The sequence below is a fragment of the Vicia villosa genome, unplaced genomic scaffold (assembly GCF_029867415.1).
Source record: "Vicia villosa cultivar HV-30 ecotype Madison, WI unplaced genomic scaffold, Vvil1.0 ctg.000011F_1_1, whole genome shotgun sequence".
Classification (NCBI taxonomy): Eukaryota; Viridiplantae; Streptophyta; class Magnoliopsida; order Fabales; family Fabaceae; genus Vicia; species Vicia villosa.
The window spans coordinates 2,219,560-2,236,708 of record NW_026704941.1 but is presented as its reverse complement, the minus strand read 5'-3'; the positions used below and the strand labels follow the sequence as shown (position 1 = coordinate 2,236,708).

Here is a 17,149-nt window from a genome sequence, read left to right as displayed (position 1 = left end):
AATATCAGTCCCTTAGAAACTCCTGCTCCTATTGCTCTTAGAAAATCTAGCAGAAATGCTGCTCCCCCAGCATATTTGAAAGATTACATTTGCAGTTCTAACACTGCTTCTTCATGTCAGTATCCTATCCAAGACTATCTATCTTGTTCTAACATTTCACCATCGCATCAGGCCTATATACTAGCCCTGGCATCTGAAACTGAACCTACAAATTATTCTATAGCTTCTAAAGACCCTAGGTGGATTCAGGCTATGGAGAGTGAAATTGATGCCCTACATAGCAACAACACTTGGGAATTTGTGGATCTTCCCCCAAATACATCTACTATTGGTAGCAAATGGGTTTACAAGATCAAAAGGAAAGCGGATGGTTCCATAGAACGCTTCAAAGCCAGGTTGGTCGCTCAAGGGTTCACTCAGACTGAAGGCCTTGATTATTTTGAAACCTTTTCTCCAGTTTCCAAGCTCTCTACAATCAGGGTTCTACTTGCTCTTGCTTCTATTCACGGCTGGCATTTACATCAGCTCGATGTTAATAATGCCTTCCTTCATGGGGATTTACATGAGGCAGTTTACATGAAGATACCTCAAGGGGTTACTCCTTCTAAACCAGGGCAAGTCTGCAAACTTATTAAATCTCTATATGGGCTAAAACAGGCAAGTAGGCAATGGTTTGAGAAACTTACCAAATTTCTTCATTCTCAAGGGTTTGTTCATGCCCATGCTGACCATACTCTCTTCATCAAAGCTGATTCCACATCTTTCACGGCTCTTCTTGTGTATGTGGACGACATTATCTTGGCAGGTACCTCTTTGCAAGTTTTTGATGAGTTGAAAATAGCCATGAACAAAGCTTTTCGCATAAAGGATTTGGGCCAACTGAAATTTTTTCTTGGACTTGAAGTGGATCGATCCTCCTCTGGGATAACACTGTGCCAACGCAAGTATTGTTTAGACCTTTTGAAAGATGCAGGTCTCATTGGTTGTAAACCTGTATCGACACCTTTGGACAGTACCACACGCTTGTCACATGATTCTGGTTCAGCTTTTGCTGACGTAACTGCCTATCGCAGACTTGTTGGACGTCTAATCTACTTGACAACGACACGTCCTGACATTGCTTTTGCAACACAGCAACTCAGTCAATACATGAGTGCTCCTACTGAATCACATTACAAAGCAGCTTTACGCGTTCTTCGATATCTCAAAAGATCTCCCGCTCGTGGCATCTTTTTATCTCACTCTTCTGAACTTCAAATTCTTGGTTTTAGTGATGCTGATTGGGGTGGCTGCATTGATACACGCAGATCTGTTTCCGGTTATTGCTTCTTCATAGGCAAGTCGTTGGTCTCCTGGAAATCAAAGAAGCAAGTGACTGTAAGTTGTTCATCTGCCGAGGCTGAATATCGGGCACTAGCTGCTGCTACTCGTGAACTTCAATGGATGTGTTTTCTTCTCCAAGATCTCAAACAACAACCGTCTCGTCTTCCTGTTCTCTATTGTGATAATCAAAGTGCTTTGCATATATCGGCCAATCCCGTTTTTCACGAACGTACTAAGCACTTGGACATTGATTGTCATCTTGTTCGGGAAAAACTTCAGGCTGGTCTCATGCGCCTCTTGCCGGTTCCTTCCCATGCACAGGCTGCGGACGTGTTTACTAAGGCCCTTGGTCCTAAACCATTCTTCAGTTGTTTGTCCAAGCTTGCCTTAGTAGATATCTACCAACCTCAAGCTTGTGGGGGGGTAACAGATAATAAAGAATAAGACTTTGACTAATATGCCAGCTGTATCTCTAGTTTGGTTGTTAGTTAGTTATATTTTCAGTTAGGATTGTTACACTACTTAGCTTACTATATATAGTGTAACCATTGTAACTGATCTCTTCACTTAATGAATAACAGAATTATTTTCTTCTTCATTCAACTTCTTCGTTTTCATGTTGATAGTAAGTAACTCAAGGTTTTCATCAATGGAGTTCACCATTGCTTAGAATTCTCATCCCCACGGAGATTAAATCTTTAGAATTTTTTTTATTTTTTCGATCAAAACTATGACGCTAGTAAATTTTTTATTTTAAAAAATACATATTTTGTATTTTTTCCTCCTCGGATTCAAATCGCACAAGGATCGTGATGCCGTAGTGATGAAGGGTCCATACATTTTCAAAAACATGTCACTCATGTGGCGAGAATGGAGACCATATTTCAATTTAAAGAAAGATACGTTGTGCACCCTAGCTTTGTGGATCAAACTACCTTAATTTCCTTTATACTTGTGAGGAGCTAAGAGCTTGAGCAAGACTTGCAGTGCCCTGGGGAACCTGATGGTAACATATGAATGCACGACAAACAAACTTTGAGTCTCGTATGCAAGAATATTGGTTGAAGTATACATCACACAAGAGCTACCACAAGAGATTACCATCAGAGACAATGAAGGGAATAAGATAAAGCATATGGTGGAATATAAATGAAAACCATTATTTTGCAGGAAATGTCATAAAATGGGGCACTAATGTGGAGAACCAAAGCCAAAGGAAAAGCAATGGAAGCCAAAGCCTAAACCTCCAGATGAAGTAAAGAAGATCCTTGATACATCTGCAGGGGAGTCCTCAAAGGCTAGTGAGCAAATTGAAAAGACACAAAGTGTGAACCAAGGTCAATAAAGGTAGTAGAGAACGAGGCAAAGGAATTCTCATGGAAGACTCAGCAGATCAAATTCAATGTTTGAGTGGCTTTAAGGCTCTAGGTAATTTGAATGATCCCCTAGATGCTCAAGGCATTGGAACATGATCAGTGCTTGGAACGTCCGGGGCTAAATAAAGCAGGTAAGCTTAGAGAGATTAGCTTCCATCACCTATAGCATAGGTCTGATATCAACATTCTTCTGGAAACTATGGTGAAGTTTAATAAGTCTAGGGCTATTAGAAATAAACTCAATCTTAAAGGTTCTTACATAGAAAACTACCAGCACCATGATAATGGTCGCATTTGGGTTGCCTGGAACAATAATAAAATTGAGGTTAAATTTGTTAGCAATACCAGTCAGTTGGTCCACTATGGAGTCTTTGATAATAAAGGTGAATTCCAGTTCTGGTTAACAACAATATATGCTTCTAATAAACTTTAACAAAGGAGAATTCTCTAGAATGATATTGAGAACCTTCATAGGAAACAACAAGGTCCCTGGTGCATAGTAGGAGATTTTAACAATGTTACCAAGGCTCATGATAGAATTAGGGGTAGCCTAGTGGCTGAGGGTGAATACACTGACTTTCACTAAATGATGGAAAGAACAAGTTTATTTGAAATGGATAGCATTAAGGACTACTACACCTGGTCAAATAAGCATGTAGAAGGCACTATCTATTCTAGAATTGATAGGGTCCTCGGGAACTTGAACTGGTTTCAATATCACATGAATACTTCCCTAAAGATCTCCCCTCAAATGTCTCTAATCATGCCATTCTCCATCTTACTATCCATGACAAAGATAGAAGGAAGAAATCAAAGTTCAAGTTTGTCAATTGCATGGTTAATATATAGGGTTATGAAACTGTTGTTTCTATAAGCTAGGAAGCACCAATAAATGGAAGTCCTATGTATATGCTTTGGCACAAGTTAAAGATATTACAACCAGTTTTGAGGGCTCTGAGTAAGCCTATTGCCTATGTGCAGCAAAATATATCTAAAGCTAGAGTTGACCTTGAGAAGGCACGAGCTGAACTGGTACAAGACAGAATGAATAGGTAGAAAATTCAGGAGGTGAAGAGATGCACATAAAATATAATTAGATGGAATGAAATAGAAGAGGACATGCTTGAGTAGAAGGCCAAAATTGATTGGTTAAGATTGGGGGATGGAAACAACTTAATCTTCCATGCCTCAATTAAAAACCAAAAATAATGCAAAAAGCATGAAAATTCTGTACAGGAAAGATGATACTATTGTGAATACCAAAGATGAGGTTAAAGATATTATACTACAATATTATGGTGAATTAATGGGAAAGAAAGAATCCAATCTACAACACAATGATATTGATTCTATGAGAGTTGGGTCACAACTTACAATGGATCAAAAGGATATACTTATTATACCTGTCACTGAAAAGGAGATCCTTAAAGCTATTAAAAGTATCAACGATTTGAAATCACTAGTACTAAATGGATTTGGAGCAAGGTTTTTCAAAGCCGGTTGGAACATAATCAAATATGATTTGATGGCAACAGTCATGGAGTTTTTTTGGGAAGAATAGGTTGTACTAGGCCTTTACTTGCAGAATGGTTTCTATTATTCCCAAAAGTGAGGAAGCCAAATATATAAAATATTATAGGCCCATATCAGTTTGTACAACAGTCTATAAGATAATCTCCAAAGTCTTGACAGCAAAACTAGGCATGGTTCTTGGGAACATTATTGGGAAGTGCCATGTTGCTTTTGTCCCTGGGCAACAGATACACAACCATATCCTCTTAGCCTATGAGATGATTAAAGGTTATACTAGGAAGGAGGCCCCCCTAACTGTATGATGTAACTTGACTTACAAAAATCATACGATATGGTTGATTGGATATCCCTTAAGTGTATCATGTAGGAGATTGGTATGCCTCACCAGTTCATTAAATGTATTATGATCACGGTTACTACAGTTTCCTACAAATTTAGCATCAATGGTGAGTACTCAAGGATTATGCAGGCTAAGAGAGGAGTTAGGCAAAGGGACCCTATCTCCCCTTTCCTCTTTGTCCTAGTGATGGAATATTTGAATAAAGTCCTCCACAAAATGCAAAGGAACCCAAACTTTAACCACATGCTAAGTGTGAAAAGTAACAAATCACAAACTTGACCTTTGCAGATGACTTGTTACTCTTCTCAAGAGGTGATAAAGTTTTTATTGAATTGATGTTGGATGCTTTTAATAGTTTCTCTTTATCCACAGGCCTAAAGGTAAATCCAAGAAAATGCCGCATATACTTTGGATGGGTTTATGACAGAACAAAACAATGCATCAAGAGAATGAAAACTTATGAGGAAGGCCATATTCCTTTTAGGTATTTGGGAGTCCCCTTAACTTGTAAGAAGCTCCCCGTTCATCATTACATGACCCTTGTTGACAAAATTGTGGGTAAACTAAAGCATTGGAGTACAAAGTTGTTGAGTTATGCAGGAAAAGTGCATCTAATCAAGAGCATAACCTTTACCATTGTAAATTATTGGCTACAATGTTTCCCCTGCCCAAATTTGTCCTTAAGAAAATTGATGCCATGTGTAGATCATTTTTTTTGGATAAGAGGAACTGAGATTAATAGGAAGAGTCTGGTTGCTTGGAAAAAAGTTTGTAGACCTCGGAGACAAGGTGGACTCGATATCATTTATCTGAATACTTGGAATATATCGGCCATGCTGAAACTTCTTTGAAATCTTAGTGCCAAATCACTCATCCTTTGGGTCAAGTGGGTACACACCTATTATTTCAAAAACAAAAGTGTGATGGAGGTGAATATCAAGACTAACAGTTCTTGGATTATGAAGACAATTCTGCAGCAAAGAGAAATTGTCCCACATGTGCAGAGCCTTTGGAATCAAATGTTTGGAAGAAAAAGTAAGTTTCACATGAAAACTATGTATGAAAAGTTAAGAGAAAATGAGCAAGATGTGTTCTGGAAAAATCTATTGTATGGGAATATTGCTCGCCCTAGAGCTGTCATGACAATATGGTTACCATACCATGGCAAACTTGCAACCAAAGATAGGCTAGATAAATTTGGGATGGTGGACAACACCAAATGTTTTTTTTGTGAAAATGTAGAAACAATTAACCATTTGTTTTTGGATGTGTTAAGACAAACATGATCTAGAGGCAAATTTTGAATTGGATTCAAATTACTCATGTTCCCAAAGAATGGAATGAGGAAATAAAGTAGTTTGTGACCTACTGTAAGGGTAAAGGATGGAGGTATACCATACTTAAATTTGCACTAGCTTGAAACTATATATGAGATATGGAACTACAGGAATAGAAGATTTTTGACCAAAATGCGGAAAGTACGAAAATAGGGGAAATTATTTGTAAGATTGTAAATAGAGGTTGATACAGTGAGAAAAATAGGAAACGTATAACTAGATTGGTTGTTAGTATTTTTATATTGAGCTTTGAACGAGTTGGATTGTGTTGATCATTGATGTTCCCTGTCGAACTCGACATAAAAAAAAATAAGTTTGATGGAAAAATTATTTTTGAGGTTAAGAGAGTTTGGAAAATGAAAAGTTTTGAGAATGAGTGAGAAGAAGAAAGTTTGGCGCGAGTTTAACATCAAATAGTTTCGGAGGTACATAACAGAAAGACTTTCGTAGATACATCTACGGAACAAACCAACGTTGAGTAAAAAAACTGTGCATCCGAATATACACCTCCAAAAGCATAAGGTATTTATAAAAACGCACATGATGCCTAAGAACCCTAAAGGGTGAGGTAAGAAATTCCCTTAAAATCCATGTATAAAATGTCACGTCATATTTTAATTTATTTATTTTATAATAAAAGAAAATTTTAATTACATTTTGATTAAGGTACACGGGTACCCAACTAAAATTCATAGTAGAATTTATAAAGAAAACGTAATTTAATTATTATTATATGTAAAGTGAGAAAAAAGAGAATTGTTATTTTTACACTAATTATTACACTTACACCGTATAATACATGTATTTTAAAATTTTTAATCATTATTTTTTTATTGTTATGACACAAACAAATGGAATGATGCTGTATTTAATACAGTGTAAACTCTTGTATTTAATACGGTGTAAACTCTTGGTGTTAGATTTTGGTGTATATATAGCAACTCTCGAGAAAAAATGAACATGTGTTTTTATGATATACTTCGATATTTTGGAATTGAGAAATGAAGTTATACACTAAAAGATACATTTTACACCGTATTTTTATACTGTTTTATTATTTTATTATACTTAATCATTATTTTTTACTATTTTTAAATATAAAGAAGCACATCATTGTTGTATTTCATAGGGTGTAGGTATAAGGGGTTAGATTTTGAGTATAGAAATAGCACTCCTCTTTGGAATTAGTGTATGTAATATCAAACTTTGGAGTTATAGAACAGTAGTTATCTTCCTTTCTCTCAAAAATGGAAACTAGTATATTTTAAAAGCAAATGTCACTTCAAGAAGCAATATCGACTGAGTTAGTAAAACACTTAAAAAAATTTATGGCAAATTTTTTTCATTGGTTTCTCCTTTGCAATGACAGTAAGAATCAGAAAAAATTACTAAAACATGATGTGCCATATTTTTCATTACCATGTATCTATCGTATAAAGTTGTATGTTGCAATGTCACGACTATCAACAAGTCTGGTCTAGTTATGACACTTGTCTGAGAAGAACTTTCATAAAACTAAATAAACCAATTTTATTCCCAAAAAACTACTGTAACACATAAATTTTTTTGGTCTCAAAGGAACTTGAAAAAAAAAAATTATACTAACCGGGGTTTAAATTTTCTATTGAGGGTGAGGGGGAGTCATAAAAGCATTTTTCAATGGATGAACCAATTTACATGTAAAAACAAAAACACTATAAGCCTAGCATTTACCAATTTAAGCAAAGCGAAAACTTCCACCAAGCTTGCCTGTCATCATCAAAACAAAAGAACAATGGTCATTTACTTGCACAATTATGTTTGGAAAATTTATTTACGAGTAGATAGGGTTGCTTATCTGCAGTACATTTTTCTAAAAGCTCTTCAGCAAACTTTAACATTGCATCATTTTCCTCGACAAACTTTGCATATCTTTCTGTCTCCTTCACTGCCTCAGCAGCCAAAAATGACTTATTCTCTGCATCAGCAATTCTGAACGCTACAATTTCGGAAGCTTCCCTCATTGCATTATCAAATGCCGAAGTATTAGATGCCGCTGGAGCTGGTGAATTCATTTCTTTTGGTGCAGGTGGTTTTGAGTCAACATCCGGCTTTGTCTCCGCTGAGGTATCCTTAATCTTGTAACTGTTTTGTACCTGCGGGTGTCACATGACTGATTAGTTAAAATCTGTTAAGTGGCAGTAACAGTTTATACAGTTAGTTCTTCTGTTTTGTTATCTAGCCGTTATAATGGAAACAACTACAATATTGATTCGGTAAGAATTGTGTTCCATTTTTCACTAGTTCAATTATTCTAGCATGGTATCAAGAAAACAAGCTTCAAGACTTCAAGTTCATTTGGCTTAAACATGCAAAATGAAAATTTTGCCTTATGTACCGGAAAAGGTAGGTCTATATATATCCTGTTACAACTAATCCTAGAACAATTTTTTTTTCAAACCATTTGAAGTATATGAGTAAACAGAAGAGGAGAAAGATCTGCTCCAAACAAAACAAAGTATTCTTATTGATACAAAATAGCTTTCCAACATATGCATGTCTAGCCTAGAGGACTAACTTAAAGCAAAATACAGAGAATATAATACTCTAACACATACATTTCTTTAAAGCATCACAGAGGACTAATTTACCTTTTCGAGCTTCCCTTGAGTAACAAGCCTTCTTAGCTTTGAACCTAGTGTCCTTCTGAAATTTTGATTTTGAGGAAGGTTGTGCTTTTGCTGCAGTATTATGAGTGATTATTCCTTAGAAAATATAAAATAAAAAACATGCTATAAATGAAATACCCCATATTTAAAAAAATAATATGCACAATAAATGCTGCAAAGTATACTATATTTCCGCCCCAAGTCTCCTAACTAGCCCCGTAAGAAAAGGCATTGCCTAAGCACAAACGGAAGGAAATTGCAACACAATCTCAATTTTAATTGACAAACTATGCAAGTCAAAACGACCATAACTAACAAATACTGTTTGTCTACATAGCAAATATTTTTTTCCGTTTCACAACTGGAATGAAATAAACTGTAATTATTACAGAAATAAGCATGCTACTTTGAAAGATCATACTAGAGTGAATGAATCTATTTACACGTGGCAAAAAACCTAGAAAGTCCTCAAGTTGATGAACGGATTTTGAATTCTCTAGTGTAAAAACAAATGGCAAAGCCACTGATATTGAACTTGTGGTCCAGAAATTGGGTAGTTTCTATGAGATCATAGGCCCAAATCTCATTACTACAATTTCAGCCCAATAAAAACAGGGTTTAAATAACATTTTCAGCCCTCTAAAATAACCATTAATTATTTTAGTCCTGATACATTATATTAAATGAGGCCTCGAAGGAATTAAAGTTAGTTAGTGAGTTAGTCATGTTGCCTAATAAGAAGAAATGAGCGAGCTTGATGCCACAGTCAAATCCATATTTATACCAAAATGATTGACATTACACATTACACAAATGTCAATGAATACTTCAAAATAGCTTTCCACCAGAAGGAAAATCCTTGATGTTTTGAATGTAATATATAGACGGGATAAGGATATTTAAATTCACTAAGAAGCCTTATGTTATAAGGATTATGTATCCTCTCATAGATAAACTAGTTCATAGTATCATGCAAGTCAAGTATTTGGGGGTCATAGAGCTCAATTAGACAGCGGCAATTCAATCCAAAAGATCTTCGAGCACATTTCAATTCATAAAATCTGTGTTACATGATCTAGGAAACAAGTCATTCAACCAATCCACAAAAAATAGTGATCATAAGAAAGGCATTACCCCCAAGAAAATCAACTCACCTCAATGAAGCTAACAATAGCACTTAAGTCAGACCCGTTGGCATCTTTGATTGTTGATAAAGCTTCAAAAATCATTGAATTGTACCTGATGAAAGTTGAAAATATCGAGTACAAAGAAGCCGTCATAATATGACTTTAATTGATAGGACAAATAATGAAAATTAAGACATTGTGTTTAAAAGTCTATATAACTTACAAAACATAATACTTTATGATGATCAGCTAGAAGTAAGTGATGTAAACATGTTTGCAATGAATAGTTCTTAAATAAGTTTTACTGCAATACAAAATCGTGTTAAAAACAGAACCCTCAGTCATAAATTTAACAGTAGTAATTGGTAATTTATCCTATTAACATTTGGTGTCGAGTTATCAAGCACTCAACTCTCTTTGGTACGCAATATGGGTACAGGTATGCAGTATGTTGCCTCCTAAGTATTGGTAGATGGGCATGCATAGTCAGTACAATTGGGTTTGTGATAAGATCTAATATACTACTAGTATACTAATACTAATTAGGGTGATTGGACATCATTTAAGTTTTTTCATAATATACTATTCCCTCCTTCTCTAATTATAAGACCCTTTTGGAACTTTTGTTTGTCCCTAAATAGATCCTTTGCAAATATCTTGATACATTTCTTACTCTTTTTCCAAATGCTATCTATACACAGTAATTTAGTAATAGTCATCCACAAATTAGACACATTAATCACACTACAAACTCTTTTTAATATACATAAAAAGTGCCAAAGGATCTTATAAATAGGGATAGATGGAGGAAGAGATAAATAAATAAAAAACAATGCAGAGAAATTGTAGCATACTATTGATTTAATTCAATTAATTCCATGTTTTACTAATTAGGAATGAGGAGAGCATTTCAAGGGTCAACAAGCGGGTACCAAAGGAGTAGGTGGCCCGATAACAAGGGCTAAGATGAAGATATTAAGGGATCGTCTTGAAGAACAAATCACATTATATTTGGAAACCGATTCTTATCAAGAATATCTTATTTCTTGTGGCAGATTTGCAATTCAATCTTATCATTTATCCTGAATGTGGCTATTTTTCTTCCCATTTCTTATCTCCTTCCGCCTTGTAAGTTTCCTTTCAATTTCTAATTTGTTTGATTTTCTTAGTTTTTCCTTCGATTTCTCTCTTTATTCAAGAAACTCTCACTAAGTTCAGGATCCGTCTTGTATGAATCCTCTAGGATCCAGATCATTTACTTCACCTAGACAAAAGGATACACTTTTAATGTACCAAAGCAACTTGCAATCAGTTATTTCCTACAGCAAGTGAGACCGTACATTCCTAATTCTACCTTTTTCCTAAACCCTTCACCTTTAATAAAAAGGTAGAAGAGTTATCTTCGATCCTCACCCACCTATTTGCCACTTCTATGAATTAAATGGAGAACTGACAAGAACCAATTCACAAAAGTGCCACAAATATGCAAGTAATAACTCAAGGTTCAAGCAGGGTAGAAAATTGTTTCATTGTGCATATCATGATTCATGATTGTCATTCCACTCCATTTTCCTGAAATTCCATGGTTTTAGAGAGGGTTTTCAATTCGGACTCCATGTCCTCACACAATCGTGCAGTCACCAATTCAAACCATTTGATTAAGATCATAACACTAATATTCCAACTAGGCATTTTGGACTCAATTACCAAAGTTACATAGTGGGTCTTTCAATCTTATCCAACTATCATCATCGTATAATAGCATCAAATGCATGATTTTTATAGTACGGAGTCCAAATCACAGCCTAGTTTTAAGCACTAAATATACAATCCTAGAAAATGGAACATCTACTATCAGCATAAACTACAAGAATCAATATTTTGCAGCTTTTTTAACATACATCAATTACAAAAATGGGTTAATGGCTTAATGCAACAATGTGATTAATTCTTGTTGGATGTCAATGTAAAACTACTTTACCACTACAATACAATACAACCCCATTAAACAGGACCGTCGGCCCTTTGAGGGCGACGGGCGTGCAAGGCGGAATACGCACAGGGTCCAAAATTTTACACCATTACTAAAAAGCGGCTCATAAAATATTAGTGACAGTTAAACCATGACAAAATAGGGCCCCTATTTGATTTGTCATACTAAAACTGTAGTTAACCTACACATGGCCTCTAAAAAATTAAGACGACCCTACCATTACACATTCCTTTATTTCATCCATTACCAAATCAAACAAGCACACTCAATTCGCAAACAAACTACAAACTCAATCCATAAAACTACATAAAGAATGAAAAAAAAAATAATCACATACTGTGGAGGAGCATCCTCAATTTGAGAAGGCTGGCTTGTAGGAGTTTGAATTTGAGGCACAGGAGTAACATTTTGCATAATAACATTAAGCGGAGCAGGAGAAGCCGGAGTAGCAGGAGAAGCAGAAGCAATAACCAACGATTTCGACTTGGGAGTTCTAGACTTATCTTTAGAGTTTTGACCAGGAAAAACACTTAAATTCCGCCATTTATCCTGAACAACGAATCAATCAACCATAACGATTTAACATAAAATTTCAAGAAACAAAAACCCTAACCCTAACCCTAATAATAAAAAAAAAACCTTGAGATCAATGTTGGAACGGCTACAGAGTTTCTCAGCGAACTCTTTATCTCTGAGAATGTTCTTCCACTTTCCGGTACCGTGTTTTTGAACGCCTTGATGTAAGGCTTCTTCTTCTTCAGGTGTCCACTTTTGCTTCTGGTTTCCCATCGATGATGATAGTACTCTATTGCAGCGCCAAAGAGGTTCAGTTTCGATTGATTTAACAAATACTGGTAGAGTGGTAGTAAGTAGTAGAGTCAAGTACTGCTATTGACCCTTTCTCCTCACGTTTTTTTTTTAATTTATACTATTCCGTTTTATGGAGTTTTTTATAGAATTTTGATGCGCTTACTTTAATAGTTGATCGTGGCCGTTCGATTTTTTATTTTTTTGGTAACAAGATTTTTTTCAAAAAATATTAAAACGGGCCTTACCTGGTATAGGAACTATAGGTTTTTTTTTGGGAAAATCTACCTTTGCACCCTTAACTGGATTTTGATACCCCACATATTTCTATAATGTCAAAACTACCCCTATTCTTATTTATCTCTTTCAAAAGTTATCGTTTGTGCAAAAAAAATATTCTAAAAAATATGTGTTTATTGAATTTTTAAAAATTCAATTTGAGTTTTTATCTGATTTTTTTAAATATTCGATACGTGGTTTTGTTTTATTAGAAATTCCAAAAATACGGTATATCAGATATTTCTTATACCCTGAAAAAAAGTGTTTGTTTCGGAGATACAAATGTTATTCCCGGGAATGTGACATTGGAATTCACATATTCCTTTGTTTGTTTCAAGTTTTGATAAATTATTCCCGGATACTTTTTATTCCCAGGAATAAATTTTGTTCATGAGTTTCTTCATTTTCATTCCCATGTAAAAGGATGGGAATCTTAAATTTTCATGGGAATATAAAATAGGGTTAAATATGTTTCTAGTCCCTATAAAATTATCAAAAATTACTTTTAATCCCTATAAAAAGATAGTCGACTTTTAGTCCCTATAAAATTATTTTTGCACTCATTTTTAGTCCCTCTACAGGGACTAAAAGTGAGTGCAAAAACAATTTTATAGGGACTAAAAGTCAACTTTTTTTATATAGGGACTAAAAACCAAAATTGAGATATTTATAGGGACCAAAAACTTATTTAACCCTATAAAATAACCAACCATAACTTCCCAGTCTCATATTATTTTAACACATTTACTTTTTAATTTTTAATTTTTAATTTTTAATTAAAACAAAATCTAAAAATATTCCTAGGAACTTTATTCATTTGCCAAACACATTGATAGGAATAAAGTTCCAAACAATAATATTCCTAGGAATGATATTCCCAGGATTCTAATTTTAATCCTTCAAACAAACACACCCTTAGTAGTTAATTTGATCATGCTCTCCGTATATGCGCATGAGATGGAAGGTTCTTCTATAGATTTTATTTAATTCTTGACCTCTAACTTGGTATATTTTACTTACATGTTCTATATCAATTTTTGAAAATTTTAACCTATAAGTATTTCATTATATGTTTTAATTGAAAGATATTTTCCTTCTGAACCAAAGTGTTATCATGGGCACAATTTATTAGGAGACAACATAGTATTATTGTTGTTAGTTCTGATACAACAAATAGGCAAAGAGGAAGGAAAGACAAATTGATAATGGGTTGTAAGAGGGGGAAAATTATATGAACAACGAATTGTCTTAAGTCAATTTAGTAGAAGAGTTAAACAAATGCTCATTTAACTTGAGATATGTGCCAAGCGATAGAAATTGGAACATAACAGTTAGATATGATATTCACAACTATGATCTAGCTAGGAATGATGACAAAATACCTCATGGTGATGAGGCTCATAGTGGTTGCATTTAAAGATATGAATGTTGATAATTTGACGACTATGACGCATTTTATGCAACTCTAATTATATTTTCTTAAAAATCTAGCACCCCTATGCATACCGAATTTTATAAAATCTTAGAACTAAAATGTTGTTTTTTTATAAAAAAATCCAAAATATATTAATTTTAATGATATATGAATATTATATATAGTTAAATTGTTACGTATGTGTGGATGTCAAATACAAGTGAGGTACCAACAAGTAGATTTTCCATTTTTTTTTGTTCATATAACCCAGAATGGATTGACCCATTACGTTCATACCTATAATATTGTATAATTTTCAAATATTTTTATTACATCTTTGAGTTTCGATTAACAAAGATTTTACAATTGAAGTAGGCATGGCAACAGGGCGGGTCGGGGACGGTTTTTACCTCCCCCAAACCCAAACCCGAATCCCCAATCAATTCCCGTTCCCCGCCCCAAACCCAAACGGGGATGGAGAATTAAAACCCAAACCCGTCCCAAACGGGTTCGGGTTGGGTTCGGGTATCCCCACCATGCCACCATCTATTTCGTATAATCAAATTTTTTAATAAAAATATTTATTTTTTAAAACATCAAATTACATTATAAATAACAAAATAAAACAATCTCAAGAAATTTCATACATACATTTCAAATATTTAAAATAATAAATACAAATCAAATTATCAAAACATCAACCACATATTTTATAATATAAATTATAAAATATAAATAATAATATAAATGTTAAAATAAACATGAAGGGTTCGGGGACGGGTTCGGGTTGGGTACCAGTGTCCCCATTACCCGACCCGTTTCCATATTTTAAAATCGGGGAAAACTCAAACCCGAACCCAAACACAGTCAAAGCGGGTTTTCCCCGTCAACTTCGGGGTGGGTTCGAGTGGGTACCCGCGGGTCTGGGTTTTATTGCCATGTCTAAATTGAAGTGTATTTTGAGATATAAGGCAAACACATATTCAATTAATATATATTTTTGTTATAGAATATTATGTTTAAAAATCAGTTGCCTTTTTTTAATAATATTTAATAACACATTTCAAAATTTTATGATCAAATATAGTAATGAGTATTTTGATTCCTTAAATTTTATAAATTAGATATTCTAAAATAGTTTATTTTTATCACTATAAGTTTTCACTTTTGAAATGATTTATCTTATAATTACTTTTGTTCTTTTATTTAAACAATCATCTAGTTTATATGTGAATAAATTATAGCATGTTTTTCTTATGAATATATATATTTAAATTTATTTGATTTGAAATTGATTACTTGGATATATCATGATTATAATGGATTTTAAATAATTGAATACAATAATCTCTATTTTAAATTTAAATATTATTAGAGTTAATTTTATAACTGTTGAAATTCGTTTTTCATTAAAATAATTAGAGTTGCATAAAATGGATGTTAAAATTATATATTTTGGTGAGAACATTAATGAAATAATATGGTGCAATCGTGAAAAATTTTGTGTAAAAATAATCGTACAAGAGATGATTTATAAATTGATAAAAATTATGAATGAGTTAATAAAGTTGTCACGTTAAGAGGCAATATCCAACCTGGAAACATTGTGCCTCTTGGCACGTCGAGGTATTCTTTTTGTTTTAAATTTTTTGTCTCGTGGTATATGTGTTGCGACACTATTATAGTCTTTGTAGTGTAAATTATAACCACAATTTATTCTATTCTTGTTGTTTATAACAACCAATTTTTTTTTATCTTTTCTCTTAGATTCTTCTTCATTTCAAAGGCGAATAAGACTCTCAATTAAAAATTATTTTGTTTTATGGTGAAGCAAAAATTTTAAAAACTTTCAAACTAACACAGTTTGTGAATAATAAAATCAATTTTAAATTATTCATCTAAAGACGTACCTTTGATGATGCTCTCATAATCAATCTTTTGAAGTTCGTAATATTGAGCTTCCAGAGACCTTTCACCTATATCAGCTTCCACACTATTAAGTGTTCCGTCTAAATTCACATATTTCGTATTGTTAGTTGTCTCTGTTGATCTAGAAGGAACGACATGAATGTCATCGGTCAAATTGTTGTCAACCTTTTTAAGGCTAAGAAAATCACAAATTTTATTGCCAGCATTTGAAATGACTTTCCTCAAACTTGAACGATTTTTCAGAGACAACAACCACAGAAGTACCAATAATTTCTTTGGTAGCCATGACCGTCTCATTGATTTTTAGATCAATATTATGATGTTAATAGTGTCATAGGTTTTGTATTGAGTTTGGGAGAAATATGTTATTAAAAACCAAAATTAGTTGAGGAAAACAATTTTAAAAACCAATTTATATAGTTGCTTGTATTATAACTAATTTAGTTATTCGTTGGGATATTATTGTTATTTCTTTCAATTAAGTCAAGAGATTGATGATTCATGAACATCAAACTTAACACCCTTAAGAATTAAAGCATCATGTAAATTATTGTTGTAATTATAAATAAAAATTATATTTTATTTATCTTAATAAAGTAAAGAGATTGATGACTCGTGAAGATCAAATTCAACACACTTAAAAAATAGAACATCACATCTCATATATAATTGAGTACAAAAATTATATTTGGATTTCTTGAAATACAATGTTTGGACAATCTTGACGCTTGTTTCTCATTAAAAAAATTAAAACTATAGAAGATTGTTGAAATTGTATTTCTTGATTGAAATATATAAAGACTTTGTGTATTAGAGATAAGCTAGCCTAGTTAGCTATATAAGTGACAACTGTGAGTCTAAGACTGTTAGCAACTTGTTACTGCAGGTTACCTGATTGCTACAATAAATGAAATCAGTTGTAACTTTGAGTTCAATCAATGAAAAACAGAAAATTTAGTTATAACAAGATTACGAAGAGAGTAATTCTAACTTTCTAACATGGTATCAGATTGCTAACGTGATCTTCAGCCATGGCGTCTTCA

General features: G+C 33.6%; 1 protein-coding gene across 1 annotated transcript; it reads right to left on the bottom strand.

Annotated features, from left to right (window-relative positions):
• Nucleotides 1–7,130: 7,130 nt before the first annotated feature.
• Nucleotides 7,131–12,581, bottom strand: LOC131621895 (telomere repeat-binding factor 4-like). The gene is made up of 6 exons (XM_058892955.1): nt 12,317–12,581; nt 12,015–12,226; nt 9,712–9,796; nt 8,540–8,629; nt 7,756–8,044; nt 7,131–7,658 (listed from the first exon to the last, which is right to left on the bottom strand). The coding sequence occupies exons 1-6, from the start codon at nt 12,464–12,466 to the stop codon at nt 7,627–7,629; spliced, it is 858 nt and encodes a 285-aa protein (XP_058748938.1). The 5' UTR covers nt 12,467–12,581; the 3' UTR covers nt 7,131–7,626.
• Nucleotides 12,582–17,149: the final 4,568 nt, after the last annotated feature.